Here is an 18,056-nt window from a genome sequence, read left to right on the forward strand (position 1 = left end):
TTATTTGCTCTTTTTTCATGCATCGTTCATCATCTCTCGGGGTGCGGTGGGTTTTGGTGTGTGGGTTGCCGGTGAAATAGATTTTTCTTTTCTCTTCTCTCTCTCAGGGGTGTTTTATTCCGGGTGCATTTAGAGAGCTGCATTCGCATTTGAGCAACAACAAAGAACCACGCGACAAACAACAACAACAACAACAACAACAACAACAACAACAACAACAACAACAACAACAACAACAACAACAACAACAACAACAACAACAACAATCACAGCACACGACAACAAATAGACGGAGGAAAGATGGCGGGTTTTGTTTTTTAAAGTGTACGTACGTATTGTAAGCTTGGTTGGGGTGGAATGGAGATGAATGTGATGGGGGTTGAGAATGATGTTGGGTGTTTTGTCGTGGTGGGAATGGGCTCTTCTGGGAAGAGCTGTTGATTTGAGGGAGGGGAGGAAACAAAAAGGGGAGAATGAGGGAGGATCGGTGGACGTGAGGTGGTGGGTGGATTGGGAGATCGAGGGAAGAAAGGAAGGGGAGATTGTTGGGAGGGGAAAAGGGATAAGGTAGATGGGAGGAGTATGGTAACAAGGTGAGGTTTGTTGTTGGTGTTGTGACTTGAGTATTATAATGGAGCTTTGTTTTTGAACTTTAGTTGATTCATGGCTTTGTATTTTGTTGTCTCGAGGGCTGGTACCTCTTCTCTCGAGTTGTGTCATCAATTACAATGTGTTAGTACCTTAGTCCTGCTATCAAGCTGTCAAGGAGTCTGTTGTACTCATCTATGTAAAATTGAAGACAAATAAATGCCTGAGCCGGCTTTATGAGGGAGACGACGCTTTGCTGAGCTGTGTGTGGGATAGAGATGTATCAACAAGACAGCCACGCCATATCCGTAGAGTTTCGAATCGAGGCCCAACTGAGTATTTTGGGATGGGATTCGTTTAGTCAGTGGCTTGATTGCTTCCGCTCCATCTATTCAATTTACAAGTGTGTGTGGTATCTCAATGACAGGCTGGTAATGGTATTGTACAGGACAAAAAACATCGCCTCCTCTTCAATCCCCATCTCATCCGACTTCATCTCTCTCCCTTCTCCCTCCACCTCTCTTCCCTAGGTCACTTCCTTCCTCGCCCACCACTTTGACAGGAGAAGCATCGTTATGTCATGACTTGGAGTCGCGCGGGATAACGTGGATCTTGGGCAAGAGCTTGTCCAGCTTTTCCTTGTCGGCCTCGGTCGGCACCAGGCCCAGCTTCTCCTCGATGGTGGGAGTCACGGCGAGACCGATGCAGCCCCAGGCCAGCAGGCCGACGCCGAGGCCGAGACGGCCTTTGGGGCCGAGGTTTTTGTAGATTCTGCGAGGTACGGACTTCGTGAGTATGGGTTGTGGCTGGGTAACGACTCGGTCGGTGGTTGTTGTGGCTTGGAGGGTTGGGAGCAGAAATTGAATGGGGGAGGAGGGGGGACGGACTGGACGATTTGCATTTTGATCCTTTTTATTAGTTTTATATGTCGGAGTTGGTGATGATTGTGTCTTGGAGTTTGTTGGAGATGAAGTGAGTGATGTGAGTGAAGTTGATGTCGGACTGAGACGGAATTGAATGACAGGGTTCGGCAGCTGGTGCCGGTTGATCAGGTCAAGAAACGGACCAGAGTGGGGCACTCGCCGGCCGGTGGTTCGGCCCAACCAAATTTTCCCAAGTCCCTCATCGGCAGCAGCGTCTTTGCAGCATCCGAAGCCCCTCTATCGACTCGACGGCCGAACCTCCCAGCCCCGTTCGATCCCCAGTTGCCAGCCCTGCGTGCGACACCGAGACTACCGTGGGCGAAGGGGGGCCATCGCTGACAAGTTTGACTTCCGGAACCCCAACAACAAAATCCGGGCAATTCCTCTCTCCTTCTCTGTCTCTCTCGACCACCATGGCTGCACCAGCACTGCGGCCGACCCTCTCCATGGGGTCTGCTGCTCTCGGCAGGATACGAATCACCCCTCCCTCTTCTTCTACATGTGCCGCCGTCACCCCGTCATCGCTCGCAGCCCAGAAAGCCTCCCTCTCCACCTCCGCCGTCCTCCTCAAGCGCCACACCTACCCGGGAGCGCGCGACAACGCCGACCACAGCAAGAAGCGCGGCGAGTCGGCGATGCGGGGCACGGGCGCGCGCTGGCGGCTGTCCATGTCGGACGGGCCACTACCGACGCCAGTGGCGCGGGACCGGCTGCCCCAGATCGCCACGGACCCGGACCACGGGCTGTGGGAGTTTTTCTACGACCGCGAGCGGGTCGTCAACACGCCCGAGAAGGACGCGGCGCACGGGCGGGCGTGGACGGTGGAGGAGCTGCGGCATAAGTCGTGGGACGATTTGCACAAGTTGTGGTGGGTGTGCGTCAAGGAGAGGAACAGGATCGCGACGGCGAACATTGAGAGGGAGACGCAGAAATTGGGGTTTGGAGAGGCGGAGGCTAAGGATAGGGATACTGAGGTGGGTTTTTCTTTTCTGTGTTGCTATCTGTTTGGTCTGTGAGAGGGTGAAGCTGGCCGAGGTTGCTGACATGCCGTGTGCTTTTTTTAGGTTCGCAAGACGATGCGCGCCATCAGACATGTGCTGACGGAGCGCTTCTACTTGTGGGAAGACGCCGTCAAGCTGGCCAAGAACGACCCCGAGGTCAACCTCTCGGGCGACGGGCCGGCTTTCACGCCCAAGGACTACCTCGAGGAGGCGGACGCTGTCAAGGAAGGACAGGAGCAGGCTGCTTTGGCGGCGGCCGAGTCAACAGCAACACAACCTGGAGCGACCACAACGCCAGATCCGACCGCGATACCGGAACCCAAAGCCCAAGCCGAAGCCCCGAGGTTATAATAAGCTCGATGCGAGCTTTGACTTGGTCGTTGACCCACCTCCTTCGAGACAGCAGCCCCCCGGCAGGACCGTGATAGGATTGCGCCTGTACCATACCTTCTCCCTCTGTACACCAGAGGAGAGCTCCATACCTCCATGAACTACATACATACCTCCATCACCTCCTCCCGTCATGGCATCACACACAGCTTGGGGCTTGTACAAATAGTGTATCGATCAGCAATTGTTTGGTGGATTTGTGGCTCCTGATGGTATCTAGACGGGGTATTTTGTGCCTCTGGCCCCTGATGGGTTGGATGGATGACATGTTTCGCCTGTTGTTGACCGAGATGAGGATAGCCCCAGAGGCGTGATGAAGTTATTTCACTGTACCAAAGATGCAATATAACAAACCACCGCGAACAAAGAGCATGGTCATTACTTATTAATGAATGAGGCGTCGTCGAGACGAGGCGAGGCCCAGACCGCAATTCCTTCCCCCTAACTCCCCTATCGAATCACAAGCAGCGGCTCGGCCGTTTAGCTCCCCCCCAAAGCGTCCCCCAAAGCGGGGCACCTCCACCCCTCAGTGACCGCAACACAACACATCAGCCAGCATCCCCATTCCCCCACCACAGCAACGTCCACGTACAGTCGGTCAGGTCCCGTCTCGATCCCATCCAATCTGGTTCACTTGTTTCCCGGCAACCTCATTACCTGACTTACCTAACCATCCTCGACGCCCAACCATCACTGCTCCAGCTTGATTTTCCACTGCCAACCCTCCTTTTGTTTTTCTGTTTGCCGTCCTCCACTCTCCACATCATCTCCATCTCTCTTCCTCCGCCTCTTCTTCTCCTTTGACTCTCCCCAACTCTAGTTAGCTCCGCCACTCTCCTTATTCCAACCACCACCACAACCACCACCCTCCAATCCAAACACCATGGCCGACGAGATCGCCAAGGAGTACGACGTCATTGTGCTGGGCACGGGCCTGACCGAGTGCATCCTGTCGGGTGTGCTCAGCGTCAAGGGGAAGAAGGTGCTGCACATTGACCGCAACGACCACTATGGCGGGTGAGTGACGTTTGCCTTAAAGCTCTTCCTCTCTTTGTCTATACTGACACACTATCTCTTTTACAGCGAGGCCGCGTCTGTCAACCTCGAAGTGGTATGCCAATCCCATCCTACATCCCCGTGAGATACAACAGACGTCGACAGTCTCTAACGACACCGCCCCCTTTTCCCCTCCTTCCCATGTATAGCTCTTCAAGAAGTATGGCAACTACACGCCGGGCACCGAGCCCTGGAAGCAGTACGGCCGCCTGAACGACTGGAACATCGACCTGGTGCCCAAGTTCCTCATGTCGTCGGGCGAGCTCACAAACATTCTCGTCTCTACCGACGTCACTCGCTATCTCGAGTTCCGCCAGGTCGCCGGCAGCTATGTCCAGCAGGGCTCCGGGTCCAAGGCCACCGTCGCCAAGGTCCCCTCGGACGCCGCCGAGGCCCTCAAGTCCCCTCTCATGGGCATCTTTGAAAAGCGCCGCATGAAGACGTTCATCGAGTGGGTTGGCTCTTTTGATGTCAAGGATCCCAGCACCCATAAGGGTCAGTTCCTTTCCTTTCCCAATTGTGGTCGACGTTCCAAGAGAAATAATAGCTAATACTCTTCCCTATCTTCCCAGGCCTCGACATCAAGTCGTGCACCATGAAGGACGTCTACGACAAGTTCGGCCTCGAGCCGGCGACCCGCGACTTCTGCGGGCACGCCATGGCGCTCTACCAAGACGACTCGTACCTTGACCAACCCGGCGGCGCGCCTGACGCCATTGAGCGCATCCGCCTGTACGGCAACAGCGTGGCGCGTTACGGCAAGTCGCCCTACATCTACCCGCTGTACGGCCTGGGCGAGCTGCCGCAGGGCTTCGCGCGGCTTAGCGCCATCTACGGCGGCACCTACATGCTCAACACGAGCCTGGACGAGATCATCTACGAGGACGGCAAGGCGGTGGGCATCAAGGCCACCATGCGCAACATGGAGCCCGAGATGAAGTTTGAGACGCGCGCAAAGACCATCATTGGCGACCCGAGCTACTTCCCGGACAAGGTCCGCGTCGTGGGCCACGTGCTGCGCGCGATCTGCATCCTCAAGCACCCCATCGCGCAGACCAACGACAGCGATTCGTGCCAGATTATCATCCCGCAGTCGCAGGTGGGGAGGAAGAATGGTGAGTTCTCCAGCCGTCTTGCTATGTTTGCCCATGACGGCGTGATGCTGATTTCTTGCCACCAGACATCTACATCGCCTGTGTCTCGTCCCTCCACAACGTCTGCCCCAAGGGCTACTGGGTCGCCATCGTCAGCACCATTGCCGAGACGTCCGCCAACCACCACCTCGAGCTGGCACCCGGTCTGGAGCGCCTGGGCAAGATTGAGGAGCAGTTCATGGTGCGTACTTTTCCTCTAAACCCACCACCATCACTATTGTTGGCTGGATAATCCTAACATACGCGTTACTCTTGAAACAGGGCCCGCCCATCCCCATCTACGAGCCCATCTCGGACGGCACCACCGACAACATTTACATCTCCAAGAGCTACGACTCGTCCAGCCACTTCGAGTCGGCCACGCAGGACGTCAAGGACATTTACCGCCGCCTGGCCGGCGAGGAGCTGGTGGTCGAGAACCTCAGGGAGGGGCTGCAGGTTACTGCCGAGTAAGGGTTTGAGTCATGGTGTGTCTTTGGATTTGGGATAAAGATGCGCGTGTGAAGAGTAAGGTGAGGGTGGATTTGTCGGAGACTTGTTTGTTACTTGGTTAGGAGGAGAGAGAAGTTCCCCGTGGTGTGTGTGGTGATAGGCCGACCTACCCGTACGCTGGTGTGTATGCGGAAAGAAGAGGCTTCTTTTGAGTGTGCCCGTTTCTTTTTGGAGAGGGCTGCTTATTCGCTGGTAATACACCTAGCCTTGAGTTCCAAGGGGTACGTACGGACTTACTACTACTCCTATGTTTGTCTTCAGGTTGTATGTATGTGAAAAGGGGCCGGTATGGACGTACTCCCTTGATCTGTGTCTTCAGGTTGTATGTGACATTCAGAAAGTCCCCCTACCCCATCCACCCCTTTTCACCTCTCTCTGTCCTGCTTTTGGATGAGTACATACATACCTGAGGTGTCATTGATGTGCAGTGGTCACCACATCACATCCCGGCTCCCGGTTCTACCTGTCAAGGAACGAGCTTTCCCCAGTACTCGTATAGGTCGACAGATATGAGTACAGGTAATTAGACAGAGAGATCCCCTACCGTATGTAGGTCAGGTAAGCTGGTACGTAGGTAGAATTGGTTCTCCGTAACAGAGTGACAATAATATTCAATCAGTACGGTCAGCAGAGCTTGATCGATCCATAGGTGGTGGATAGTGACAAGAACAACAACGACGACTATGACCACGACATGACTTCCATTATGGTCGAGCAAGAAAGCACCACAGCAATCAGCAAGATATTGCTCATCATCGATAATCAGTAGCACAAGTAGATACCTACTTAGCGTACTCTCCGTCATCTTTCTCAATAATTAGTCGCCATCCTTACTCCAGGTATGTCCGTTGGAAAGAACCATTAACGTAGGTACGGGCGGGAGTACGAGAGAAAGCAAGAACCAACCAAGTCATTGACCAGAAAAGAAATCAAGTCTTAAAAATCCATAAACTCCTCTTGCGCCAGAAGGAGATAACGAAGCACAACACTCCTACGTATCAACATCAAACATGACCTGACAAAAGATGGGGTGGGTAATAATAACTCCTGAACTTGAGGGACATTCTCCCAGAGGAACCGCAAAAAAGGTCGTCCTCTTTTTTGGGATTCCCCTTCCTTTGAGACCATATCAAGCCCATCTATCTTCTTTTGTCGTCCCCATACCCTTCCCTTCATATCACCACCACCTCCAGCCCAAACCGAACCCCACCCAAGAAACCACAGACCAAAGGAATGTAAGCTGCTCAACGACGCTGCGTCTTGCCAATCGTCCGCTTGCCCGAGTACTGTAGTTACCACCGTTAGCACCTCTCCTTTTTCCAACCAAACAACGGAACAGAAGAAAACATACCAAATGCTTCGGCAAACTCGCCGCAATATGCCGATCCGCCTCGCCCTGCCTCGCCATGCGGTTCATCTTCCTCTGCGCCAACTTGGCCTGCCTCTCGGCCTTGGAGCGCGCCGTCTCGTCCTTGACGCCGTCCTCGCGGCGGTTCGTCGCCATGACGGACCTGTCCCGCACCCGGCTGAGCGAGCGCAGGCGCTCCTTGGCTGACGGAGTCTCGTCCACGTCCATGGCGTCCGGGTCGGCCGTGGCGCCGCGGCTGCGCGTGACGCTGCGCCCGCGCGTATCGCGCACCTGCGACCGCCCGCGGAGGTTGAGCTCCTCCGTGTCGACGCCAAGCTGGTCGAGGTGGTCCTCGAGCTGCGAGAGCGGCTTCTTTTGCAGCTTGCGCGGGATGATGGCGCGGTTCTTGAGCGACTTGCGCATGCGCGCCTCGTTGCGGATGAGCTGGTGCTGCTCGCGGATGTATTCGGCCTTTTGGAGGATTTCCTCTTCGGACTCGTCGCCAATGTCCGAGTCCGAGTCGTAGAAGCCCTCCTTTTCGAGGCGCTCCTCCTCCTCCTCGAGCGCGGCCAGCTTGGCCTCGATGTCCGGGTCGACGTAGTCGTAGACGTTCTTGCCGTCGAGGATCTCGGGGATCTTGTCGTACTTCCACTCCGGGTTGGCCAGGATCCAGTCTTTCCTGAGGTCGACGTTGTACACGCCCGGACCGCCGTTCTCGGCCTCGATATCCCGCGCCAGAACCCGCCGCTCGGGATCGTTCTTGTCGTACTTCTTGAGGTTCTTGACGGCCTCCGGGATGAAGGGTTCCCTTGTGACGCCGCCCATGGGCTGCGCGACGTGAATGCGGGCCATAACCTCGGTGAGGCGGGTGCCGAGGGCGCCGCTGCTCGAGGTACCAGCCTTGAGCTTCTGCGACACGCGCTCGGCAAGCAGCCTCTCGCAGACGTGGTTCTTGACATCCTGGACGCCGTCTTGCGTAGCGCACGAGGCGCGAAGCAACTCGACATCCCCAGACTTGGTGAGATCGTTCAGCTCCTGCTGCATCTCGGGTTCGAGCTCCTCAAACGTCTTAATGTCCATCTTGTTGAGGACGATGAAAACCATCTTGTTGGCGAAGAGAGGCTTGATCGACTTGAACAGGTTGCATTGGGCCTTGAGCGAATAACCGCACTGCTCGCTACATAAATGTTAGAGATGCACAGGAACGAACCATCGGGGAGACAAGCATCGATCATACCTGATGTCGATGAAGAAGAGAACGGCCGCCCGGAGATGGGCAAGAGCGGTAACGCTCTGCATCTCAATGGTGTTCATTTCTTCTAGTGGGTGGTCGAGGATTCCCGGAGTGTCGATGACTTGGTACCGGAGGTCTGGTTTCCTTACGTGTTAGCCTCCATACTGATATGAACATGGGGAGAGGAACCACATACACTTGTAGTCAAGATGACCCACGAACAAGCTCTTGGTGGTCTGTTCATTCGTCAGCCGTCGACATCCAGAGTCTCATACCATTCCTCACACAACTTACGAAAGCATATGGCTCGACCGGGGTATCAGCCCTCGTGACGGAGCGCACAAAGGAGCTCTTTCCGACGTTGGGGAAGCCGGCGACCAGCAGGGTCCTCGTGGTGGGGTTGATATCGGGTAACCTAGCCAAGTGCTGGCGGACCTGGTCGAGGTACAGGAGCGGCTCCTTGAGACGCTTGATGAGGGTGGCCATGCGACCCAGGGCGGCGCGCTTGAGCTGCTTGCACTGGAACAAGCTCTGGGCGTATTTCAGGAGGCGGACGTAGTCGCGCGAGATGGTCTCGATCAGGTGCTTCGCGGTAGAGACCTGGCCCAAGGCCACCTTGAAATGGTCGGCATCTGGTGGTGGGCGGTCAGTATCACCCCGCCAAGTATGCGCGAACAATGATGCCGGCTTGGTTGTGTCTCACCATAGAGGATGTTCATCAGATCGCGGTGGAAGGGGTGCTGGTCCGTCAGGACGGGGAAGCTGGAGATGATGGCGCCGAACTTCTCGCTGCATGTTTCCTGCGTGAATCTGTAGCCCGGGTCAGCGGCCGGTTCAGGCGTGGTCGGTGAATCGCGAGTCGTCGTTGTTGACAAAGCAATCAAAGTGGCGACGGAGTCGGGGATACTGACTTGACCTTGCGAGTGTAGAAGGCGCGGATACGGCTAACTGTTGAAAAGGGTCAGCAACTGGACACAGATGTCGCCGGTACATTGACTCGGAGAACCAGAACATACTCTTAAACCCGGCACGGACTGGCGAGGGAGAGATCCAAGTCAGCCATGTCATGATCATAGGTATCCATATTGACAGACAGTCAACATACTTTGAGTCGGCAGCCGTCTCTGAGTTCGCCTGGAGGAGATGGTCAGTATCTTGCTTGCTCTTTGACTTCGAGGATGGATGCCCGTAGACAACTTACGAAAGAACAATGTCAATAAACTCCTGTGCCCTGCAGCGATGTCAACCAAGTCAGCGACGTCCCGTTTTGTTGTACAGCCCCAGTAGCATGAGACCAGGCCGGCCGAGGCGTGTTGGTCCTTACGTCGGCACGGGAGGAATATCCTTCCACCCCGTCATGATGTCGAGTGCTCGGTCGGTCAGTCAGTCAGACGGGCAGCTTGGTGGTGGTGATGAAGAACAAGTCTTGACCGACAACGAGGTTGGCGATTGTCGCGGCCGCCGAGGTTGATCAAAGTACAAATAAACGAAGAAACGAAGAGGCAGGACCTGGGGCAGCGGGGCGGTCAACCGCGATCTTGCGTCTCTGCCGGTGCTTCAGTCTCTTTTTTTGCCTGCTGTTTCGCCCAAAATATTTTTTTGCGGAGCACCGAATTAACAACAAGATAGGAAGGCGGTGTGCGTTATCAGAATCGGTGCTGTGGGGCCGAGGGAACCCCGCCATCCATTCTCGGTCGAGGACGGTCCACCCGGCCTGGGAAGCTGCAAGTGCCCCACCAAGATTTTGATCCCGTCGTGATGGCGGGGCAGGAACGACAACTCCAACTTCACTTTGAGCTACCTAGTGGAGGTTCCGGAATAGGAGAAATTAAGGGGACACGACCGACCGCTACCTAAAGCTCTTAAACCCCAATCAACATCCATCCCAAATCCCAATTCACATCCATAATCCTCCTCACCACCACCCACCACGTCCACCACCATGTCCACCACCATCTCCACCACCACCAGCACCCTCCCCCCCTTCAAATCCACCTTCCTCAAAGCCGCCCTGGACGGGGGCGTCCTCAAATTCGGCCAATTCCAGCTCAAATCGGGCCGCATATCTCCCTACTTCTTCAACGCGGGCTCCTTTTACCGCGCTCCCCTCCTCGAAGCCCTGGCCACCGCCTACGCCGAAACCATCCTCACCTCCCAACGCTCCAACCAACTCGGCCAATTCGACGTCATCTTCGGCCCAGCCTACAAAGGCATCCCGCTCGCAACCGCCACAACCATCCGTCTCAACCAGCTCGCGCCCGAACAGCACGCCGAAACGTGCTACTCGTTCGACCGCAAGGAGGCCAAAGACCACGGCGAGGGGGGCAACATCGTGGGCAGCCCGCTCAAGGGTAAGCGCGTGCTGATCGTCGACGACGTGATCACCGCGGGCACGGCGAAGCGGGAGGCGATTGGGAAGATTGAGAAGGAGGGTGGCACGGTGGTGGGCATCGTGGTGGCGCTGGACCGCATGGAGAAGTTGCCGTCCCCGGACGGGGATGATAGCAAGCCGATGCCGAGCGCGATTGGGGAGCTGAGGAGGGAGTATGGGGTGCCGATTATTGCGATTTTGACGCTGGATGATATCATTGAGGGTGTCAAGGGGTTGGCGTCGGAGGAGGATATTAAGAGGACGGAGGAATACAGGGAGAAGTACAAGGCTAGTGATTAAGGGAGGGGGGTTTTGGGTTAAACAAACACAGGCATAGACATAGACAAAACAAACACAATGGGCGTGGGAAGCGAAAAAGGTCCGGCTTCATCAATTCAATTTTCCCATGAATGAGTCTAGGTAGTTACACCTGGGGGGCGAGGTGATCAAATCCCACCGCCCCTTTCCAGGTTGAGCTCCCCTTTTCTCTCCATCAGAGGGGACTTTTTGACGACCGATGCCCTATCATGGCCGAATATGGCCTCCAGAAATCTCTTAAGAAAACAAGACAGAGTGAACTCCGTTGCCCGTCTACAGACCCGTTTCCCGAACGACTCCCAGAGAGAGAAGCAAAACAAACAACCCGAACAAATGCGACGCAGAAAGATAAAGACACCCTGATGGCGACCGTGAGGTGAGAATCTGTATGATTCGTCCGCAGCATGGTCCGATCTAGCGGTGTTCGAAGTTCTAATTCGACGACTTCCGGAAGCGCGTGAGGTCGTGGACCTGGGAATCTCAGTCAGCCAGGGGATCGAAGAGAGCTTTTGGAGGGAGACGGAACAAAAAGATGAAGAACTCACCATATTGTGCCAGCCACCGCCGCCAAACTGAGCCTTGCTCGGTCCCACATGATGGAATCCGAAGCGCTGGTAGTAGACGATCAGGTGCTGTTGTTAAACACATCCAAGTCAGCAACCACATCCTCCCCATCTCATATCACCACCACCGCCGCCACCATCTAGGTAGGTAAGGTAGATAACTCACCTCCTGACAAATCAACGCCACCGAATCCACCACGCCCGCATTAATCATCTGATCCAAATACGCCTTCATGATCAACTGCCCAACCCCGCAGCACTGCACGAGCGGCAACACAGCCAGGGAATGAATCCCGACCGTTTTTCCGCCCTCGTAGTGCCCGACGTCCTTAGCGTCGTGACCGTCGTCGGCTTGCTGTTGTTGTTGATCTTCATGCTTGAGGCCGCGCTTCTTCATCTTCTCCGGCCCCTCGCGCCAGTCGGGCGGATACGCCATGTCCGCGTCCGTGATGACGTCGCCGCGGATGCGCGTCGACACGATGTGCGCGAGCAGCACGCTGACCTCGTCCGGGCGGCCCGTCTCGACGGGGCGCGCCGCTTCCAGGGTCGCGAGCCCCCGGATCGACTGGGCCTCCGAGCGCGGGACCGTGACGAAGACGCCCAGGCTGAGCTCGCCGCAGACGGAGAGGCGGTAGGCGAACTGTGTTGGAGGGTTAGTTATTTTTTTTTATTTGGGCATGGTGGGAGGGAGGGATGGAGGAGAGGCGGGGAAGGGTAGGATGGATGAAAGGAGGGGCGCGGGATGGAGGAGATAGGGGGGTAGTCGACGGGAGGATTGGGTTGATAAGCCTGTACCCGAGTCCATGGTCTCGGGTAGGGAACCCGGGACGGGACGGTGTGAAAGCCGGGACCCGTCACGGTGGGAGATGTAAGGGGACATAATAGAATAATGACCGACAGAAAAAGAAATAAAAGACTCGACTTGCCTTCTCAGGCGAAGCACGATGCTCCGGGTTGGGGAACGCAGCGTTCTCGAGGGCAACGCAGGCGTCCAGGTCCGCGATGGTCAGGGGACGGACGAGGGGGCTGTAGACCTTGATGCACGGCAGAGCCTTGAGAAGCCGGGCGACGGGGTCGTCCTTCGCCGCCCGCCGGCGCTGGCTCATCATTTTCTGCAGCTCGGCAAACTCGCCGTCCAGATCCGAGGACTCATCATCGATCGCCTGGTCGGGGCTGGTGGCGTTGTTATTGTTGTTGTTGGTAGGAGTCGTCTGGGAGTCAGAAGCATCATCATCCGAGGCTGGACGGCGCAGATCCTCGTGCTGGAATAGGATCGGCTCCATGGTCTCGGGTTGCATATATCCCCGCGGCCGCTGGGCTAGCGGGCGGGTATCCTAGTAGTAAAGGGTCGTGGGGCTGGGTAGTGGGTGTGGGCCGCGGGGCCAATATATCTGAAGACCGGTCCTTTGGTGAGGGGAGGCCGGGAAAGAAGATGCGAGAATCCGGAGCGGGTTACGGTGCTTGGCTGATGGAGCGTCCCGGTCGGGGTCCGGGTATGCCGTATGCACGGATACCTGATGGATGGTATGACGGGGCGGCGCGAGGGAACTGACCGACCGGCGTCGGTGACCGAGGGCGGCTGCTGCTGAAAACTCGCAGGTTTCGCAGAACGCCACTTGGACCCAAGCGACGTTCGCACCTCCGAGTCTTTATGAATTGATATCTTGCAGTTGCTGGTTCGTCGGCCGGGTGTGGTTTGCGAATTGAGATGGAAAACAAATCTCAGCGTTGCCGGAGTGACTTGCGATGCCGGCGAGGCTGAGAAAAAAGTTGGTTGTGGGAAAGAAGATGAAATGGCCACGGCGCCGGAGCAGCGAATTTGATTCAGTCAGGCCAGGCTGCGACGTTCATCCAGGGCGAGGATGTTGGCTCGGCGAGGGGTGTGCTCAACGAGGGGGGGCACAATAGGACACCAGGATCCGCTCCAGTCAGGAGGAGTTGCGGAATCCCGTGACAACTTCAGATACTTGGTCAAAAGCCTGGAGCAGCAAGATTGGGAATTGGGAGGTTGAAGAGAGGGTCTGGCAAAATGCAGGTCTTGCTGTGTTGGGAAACTCTCCGTTAATGGCGCGGCCACACCACACGGATCGAGGCTCAGCTTTTTAGGTATAAAGCTGATTGAGAGTTCAGGGGCAAAGTCGGCGTAGCTGCCCAAAGCATTCAGAAAGCTACCCTTTTCATGAATGGGAGGAGCTTCCTCTTCGTCGCGAATAAGGGGCAGGTTCAACAATGAAACGAGCTTATTTCCACGTGGGTGAAGATGCGGATTGGTTTCGTGTTAAAATTCCGGACTCATGTGAGACCAGACCTGTGCATCCTCAACAATGACTGGACTGCCTATATAGCTACGAAGTTTGTGTTGGCACGTGGGCGCATTTGAACTGTGAGATGCTGCTCTTGGCCTTCATGTCACGATCGCCAGCAAGGCCCGGCCCGGCCTCAAGCCTCAAACGACACAAGAGAAAAGAATTGGCAACCAGGGCTCGAAGCGGCCACAATGAGTGAATGGGTGTTTGGGATGGCACCACGAATCTTGAGATTCAGTCAGATGCCGTCCAGGGACAACGTGGGGTCCGGCAATGGATGTTGCCCCGACGGGTCCCAATGCTCAAGGTCAGCGGGCCGGGGGACCAGGCCTGGGAGGTTATTGTTGGTTGCCCCTCCTGACGTCATGGATGGGGTGGTTGTTGATGAAGTGGGAAGCTTTGACAAAGCTTTGTTGTCCTGGTGCTGTAGTGTGTTGTAGACCCTTTCCAGAGCTCGATTGCTGTCGCAAATCGAGATGTTGCTTGAAGACTTGAGCTGTTTGTCACTTAAGTGATGAACAAGAGAAAACGAGAATTGAAATACCTGGCTGGAACAGAATTTAAGAGGAGTGGAGAGAGAAGGCTAGAACAGCGGGCTGCCCCGCGAGCTTCAGCAGGCCAAGCTTTTCGGCAGTGGGCCGAGGTCAGTGGAGGTCCGGTTGTCTGGGGGGGATGAGGGCTGGACCTGCCATCCATGACATTGGAGTTGGACCTTAAAAGGGAGTCTGTGTAGGTTTGTTGGAGCAGCATCTTAGTTAGTACCGGTGTCGGTAGCTTGCAAGTGGCATCCCCTCCAACTGCACATCTCTTCTCCCTCCCCCTGGACAAAACCGCCGGCAAAGGAACCCGAACCCGATTTCAATAACACCGGCCCGAGACGGCTGCCTCCATCTCGGAGACATGGACGGCGGGACAGGCGGGAGATGCGGTTGCGCAAAATATATTCTGTTTGGTCCCAAATCGGCTGGGTGCAGTTGAGGAGGAGGGGGCAGGGAGGTTCTGGAACGAGTAGTAGAAGGTGGGGAGAGGGTTGGGTGGTATGAAGCGGTTGAATGTACATCCAGAGGCAGATGGAAGATTTGGTACATGTTAATATGCCGAGGACGTGTTGTAGACTCGAGTCCTTCCTTTACGTCCAGTTCAGATACTCTTTGGAGAAACGGATTTCTTCCGTCCTGAATCTTTAATCCGTGCATATGGACAAGGTGGGAGTCCCCATCTTTTTATTCTACTCCGTACTGCGGACCCGAGACAAACACTCCTCACCTAGCTCGGTAAGGTTTGTATGTGTGACCGTTGGTCTGCTGCGTCGGATCTTGGTTTGATCCATGTCCCAGCCTGCCGGCGTGCCGCTAATCAGGTACCTATGTCGAGTCGGGTTCGATCCGGAACACATAGGCGCAGACATTTCTCCCCCATGGTTTGTTTGTTGATGGATGGAGAGATGTAGATTCTCTGGACCAGCTTGGGCTGATTTGTCCATCCAAGACTCTTGTTTGGCTGTGAGGTGGCTGTCCGGGTCAACGGCCGATAGGTTGCCTTGCCTCTTCACGCAAGCCAGCAGCAGATAACCCGGACGCAAGTGCTGACAAGATGTTGTTGAAAATGATGCTTTTTGCTCGGCCGTCTTCCGTCTTCCATGTCATTCTTCTCTTCTGCTTCTTCTGGGCGTGTGCATGCTGACGAGGCAACAAATGTGTAAATCAACACGTCAACCTGAGGGTGAGAAGTGCGGAATCATGCCCACGTCATCCCGGAGGTGCCTGGCTTCAACTTGACCTGGAGCAAGGTCTGAGGGTGAGGTTCCGGGTGGTGAAGGGAGGCGACAGAATTTCCAGATTTGGCCGATCCAGCCGGCTGAGTACCCGATTGGGACGCTCTAGCGGCAGGCGTCTCCCTCTGGGTTGCTCCTGAGTTGCTCTGAGTCGCTTTGGGTTGCCACTGTCTGAGGCCTAGCGGCTCGCCTCGGGCCTGCCTGCACTGCCCGGACCAAACTGTCAGGGGGGTACACCCCACTGGACAGCACAACACCCCACCTTCAACATTCCATCCTTGCCCGGGCCCATTGGATGAGGTGTGCCTGCGGGGAGCTTCCCGTTGCTTGTTTCTTCTTGAGCTTGAACCCCTCAACTCAACACTCAAGTTCTCTTCACCCAACTCTGGTGTGTTCGAGCGGGCTGTTTGCGGTGCGTTGGCCGTCCGTGTGTGTTTGTAAACGGGGGTCGTCCGATATCTTTGCCTCAGGAACCTCCGTCAAACCACTCGGGGACCTTGATCAGGCAGGCATCTTTTTTACCTCGACTCGACCCTTGAGTCTGTCGCCTCATCTCCTTCCTCTCTCCCTTCTTTCATCCGCCTTTCCCTCGATCGTCCGTTTCTATTCGGACAGACAACAAACACACAGCTCCATCCTAGACCCGTTCACATTCACCTCCTCGTTCAACTCCGTTGTTCGAGAACCTACCAACCCACCAAACTCTCCTGCGCGCACAATCCCAAACGTACCACAAGCAACTTCCAACATGTGAGAAGCGACCCTCCCCGATGTTTTCCGAGGTCTGTCGCCCGGCCAAGCAGACAAACTGACCACCCCCCAAGGCGCATCACCATCACCGTCCCCAACTCCCAGGGCCAGGACCTGGACCAGGACCTGCTCACCCTCCATGTCTATCCCGAGATGACCATCGAGCTCCTCCGGAGCCTCATCCAGGACGAGACGAGCCACCACCCGAGCGCTCAGCATCTCTACCACAACGGCCAGCTCATTACCGACAACTCCAAAACCCTGGCCCAGCTCGGCATCTCCGACGGCGACATGCTCGCCCTCCACGTCCGCGACATGCGAGGCAGGACCGTCTCAGACGCCCCGGCCGGCCAGCAGTCTGCCGCCTCCCGCGCCCCACGACCACCGCCCGCCCAGGACCCGGAGGTGATCCGCCTGCAGATTCTCGGCGACCCTGCCATGCGCGCCGAGGTCGCCCGCTTGAGGCCAGACCTAGTGGCTGTCGTCGAGGACCCCCAGGAGTTTGCCCGGTTGTTTGCCGACAGCATCGAGCAGCAGCGGAGGGAACGCGCCGAGCGCCAGCGCCAGATCGAGATGCTCAACTCGGATCTTGACCCTGTCGCCCAGGCCAGGATCGAGGAAATCATCCGCCAGGAGCGCGTCATGGAGAACCTACAAAGCGCTCTGGAGCATAACCCAGAAGGTACGACGCCACCCCCATGCTGACTCGCACATCTCCCACTAACCTCCTTCTTCTCCACCCAGTCTTTGGCACCGTCCACATGCTCTACCTCGACGTTGAAGTGAACGGACACAAAGTCAAAGCTATGGTGGATTCGGGCGCCCAAACGACCGTCATGTCTCCCAAATGCGCCGAGGATTGCGGCATCATGCGCCTCGTGGATAAGCGCTTCGCCGGCACCGCGCACGGCGTGGGCACCGCCAAGATCATCGGCCGCGTGCACCAGGCGCCCATCAAGATCGGCCCGCTCTACCTCGCCTGCGCGTTCACCGTGATGGAGGGCAAGGGCGTCGAGCTGCTGCTGGGACTCGACATGCTCAAGCGCCACCAGGCGTGCATCGACCTCGCCAGGGACTGTTTGGTCATCCAGGGCGAGAGCGTCCCCTTCCTCGGGCCCGCCGACATCCCCAAGACGCTCGAAGCGTTCGGCGAGAGCGGGGAGCCGACCGTCCCCGGCCCCGGCGGGACGAGTATCGGACAGCAGTCAGGAGCGATTTACCCGCCGGGCGCGCAGCCGGGACAGGCAGCGGGTTCCAGTTCATCTGCTCCGCCGCCGAGCGCAACTACCGCGACAACAGCGAACCCTCCTCCGCGCCCAGCGGCGGTGCCCGCGGCTCCGCCACAAGCGCCGGCACGGCCGTCGTTTCCGAGGGAACATGTCGAGCAGCTCATGGCGCTGGGCGCGTCGGAGCAGAGGGCTATACAAGCGCTGGAAGCGACAGGGGGGAACGTGGAGTTTGCGGCGGGGTTGATTTTTGATATGGATTAGGGGATTAGTGATGCGCTGGCTGGCTGGATAGATGGGGGTTGAAGGATTATGGGGCTGGTGGGCTCAAACCATACCACGACACACTCTACTATGTGACCTACTCCGGGATTTATTTCACTGGACGGAAACTTTGCGGTTTTGTTGCTTGGTGGCTCGCTTGTTTGGGGATGGGATGAGGTGTGATGGTTAGTGGGTGTATAAGATCTGGGTTTCGGCTGAGTGAGCACCTAGAGATCGCAGACTCGATGAGCATGATGATGGCGATAGTGAAAGCGGTAGCTTGCTACCTAGGTACCAA

At 56.4% G+C, this 18,056-nt stretch overlaps 9 protein-coding genes across 9 annotated transcripts; 5 read left to right on the forward strand and 4 right to left on the reverse strand.

The window, feature by feature from the left end:
• Positions 1 to 385: 385 nt before the first annotated feature.
• On the forward strand, positions 386 to 1,118 carry VTJ04DRAFT_4553 (uncharacterized protein; the record flags this gene model as incomplete). The annotated part of the gene is made up of 2 exons (XM_069362573.1): positions 386 to 567; positions 950 to 1,118. 2 exons carry the CDS (start codon positions 386 to 388, stop codon positions 1,116 to 1,118), a joined length of 351 nt encoding a protein of 116 aa, XP_069219506.1.
• Positions 1,119 to 1,166: 48 nt separating this feature from the next.
• VTJ04DRAFT_4554 (uncharacterized protein) lies at positions 1,167 to 1,489 on the reverse strand (the record flags this gene model as incomplete). Its single annotated transcript, XM_069362574.1, has 2 exons — positions 1,167 to 1,359; positions 1,476 to 1,489. The coding sequence occupies 2 exons, from the start codon at positions 1,487 to 1,489 to the stop codon at positions 1,167 to 1,169; spliced, it is 207 nt and encodes a 68-aa protein (XP_069219507.1).
• A 435-nt stretch (positions 1,490 to 1,924) lies between these two features.
• VTJ04DRAFT_4555 (mitochondrial 54S ribosomal protein uL29m) lies at positions 1,925 to 2,863 on the forward strand (the record flags this gene model as incomplete). The annotated part of the gene is made up of 2 exons (XM_069362575.1): positions 1,925 to 2,485; positions 2,576 to 2,863. 2 exons carry the CDS (start codon positions 1,925 to 1,927, stop codon positions 2,861 to 2,863), a joined length of 849 nt encoding a protein of 282 aa, XP_069219508.1.
• A 922-nt stretch (positions 2,864 to 3,785) lies between these two features.
• On the forward strand, positions 3,786 to 5,565 carry VTJ04DRAFT_4556 (uncharacterized protein; the record flags this gene model as incomplete). The annotated part of the gene is made up of 6 exons (XM_069362576.1): positions 3,786 to 3,919; positions 3,986 to 4,013; positions 4,108 to 4,453; positions 4,531 to 5,073; positions 5,139 to 5,293; positions 5,374 to 5,565. 6 exons carry the CDS (start codon positions 3,786 to 3,788, stop codon positions 5,563 to 5,565), a joined length of 1,398 nt encoding a protein of 465 aa, XP_069219509.1.
• A 9-nt stretch (positions 5,566 to 5,574) lies between these two features.
• Positions 5,575 to 6,743, reverse strand: VTJ04DRAFT_4557 (uncharacterized protein; the record flags this gene model as incomplete). Its single annotated transcript, XM_069362577.1, has 2 exons — positions 5,575 to 5,805; positions 6,615 to 6,743. 2 exons carry the CDS (start codon positions 6,741 to 6,743, stop codon positions 5,575 to 5,577), a joined length of 360 nt encoding a protein of 119 aa, XP_069219510.1.
• Positions 6,744 to 6,848: 105 nt separating this feature from the next.
• Positions 6,849 to 9,545, reverse strand: VTJ04DRAFT_4558 (uncharacterized protein; the record flags this gene model as incomplete). The annotated part of the gene is made up of 11 exons (XM_069362578.1): positions 6,849 to 6,890; positions 6,956 to 8,129; positions 8,190 to 8,322; positions 8,383 to 8,422; positions 8,481 to 8,818; positions 8,890 to 8,996; positions 9,098 to 9,134; positions 9,203 to 9,220; positions 9,292 to 9,320; positions 9,388 to 9,417; positions 9,511 to 9,545. 11 exons carry the CDS (start codon positions 9,543 to 9,545, stop codon positions 6,849 to 6,851), a joined length of 1,983 nt encoding a protein of 660 aa, XP_069219511.1.
• Positions 9,546 to 10,128: 583 nt separating this feature from the next.
• On the forward strand, positions 10,129 to 10,857 carry VTJ04DRAFT_4559 (uncharacterized protein; the record flags this gene model as incomplete). The annotated part of the gene is made up of 1 exon (XM_069362579.1): positions 10,129 to 10,857. One exon carries the CDS (start codon positions 10,129 to 10,131, stop codon positions 10,855 to 10,857), a length of 729 nt encoding a protein of 242 aa, XP_069219512.1.
• Positions 10,858 to 11,307: 450 nt separating this feature from the next.
• Positions 11,308 to 12,721, reverse strand: VTJ04DRAFT_4560 (uncharacterized protein; the record flags this gene model as incomplete). The annotated part of the gene is made up of 4 exons (XM_069362581.1): positions 11,308 to 11,346; positions 11,421 to 11,507; positions 11,605 to 12,078; positions 12,365 to 12,721. The coding sequence occupies 4 exons, from the start codon at positions 12,719 to 12,721 to the stop codon at positions 11,308 to 11,310; spliced, it is 957 nt and encodes a 318-aa protein (XP_069219513.1).
• Positions 12,722 to 14,940: 2,219 nt separating this feature from the next.
• VTJ04DRAFT_4561 (uncharacterized protein) lies at positions 14,941 to 17,758 on the forward strand (the record flags this gene model as incomplete). The annotated part of the gene is made up of 5 exons (XM_069362582.1): positions 14,941 to 14,949; positions 15,015 to 15,023; positions 15,082 to 15,104; positions 16,343 to 16,950; positions 17,013 to 17,758. 5 exons carry the CDS (start codon positions 14,941 to 14,943, stop codon positions 17,756 to 17,758), a joined length of 1,395 nt encoding a protein of 464 aa, XP_069219514.1.
• Between the last annotated feature and the right edge of the window lie 298 nt (positions 17,759 to 18,056).

This window comes from Mycothermus thermophilus (assembly GCF_041956435.1).
Source record: "Mycothermus thermophilus strain CBS 625.91 unplaced genomic scaffold VTJ04scaffold_3, whole genome shotgun sequence".
Lineage (NCBI taxonomy): Eukaryota > Fungi > Ascomycota > Sordariomycetes > Sordariales > Chaetomiaceae > Mycothermus > Mycothermus thermophilus.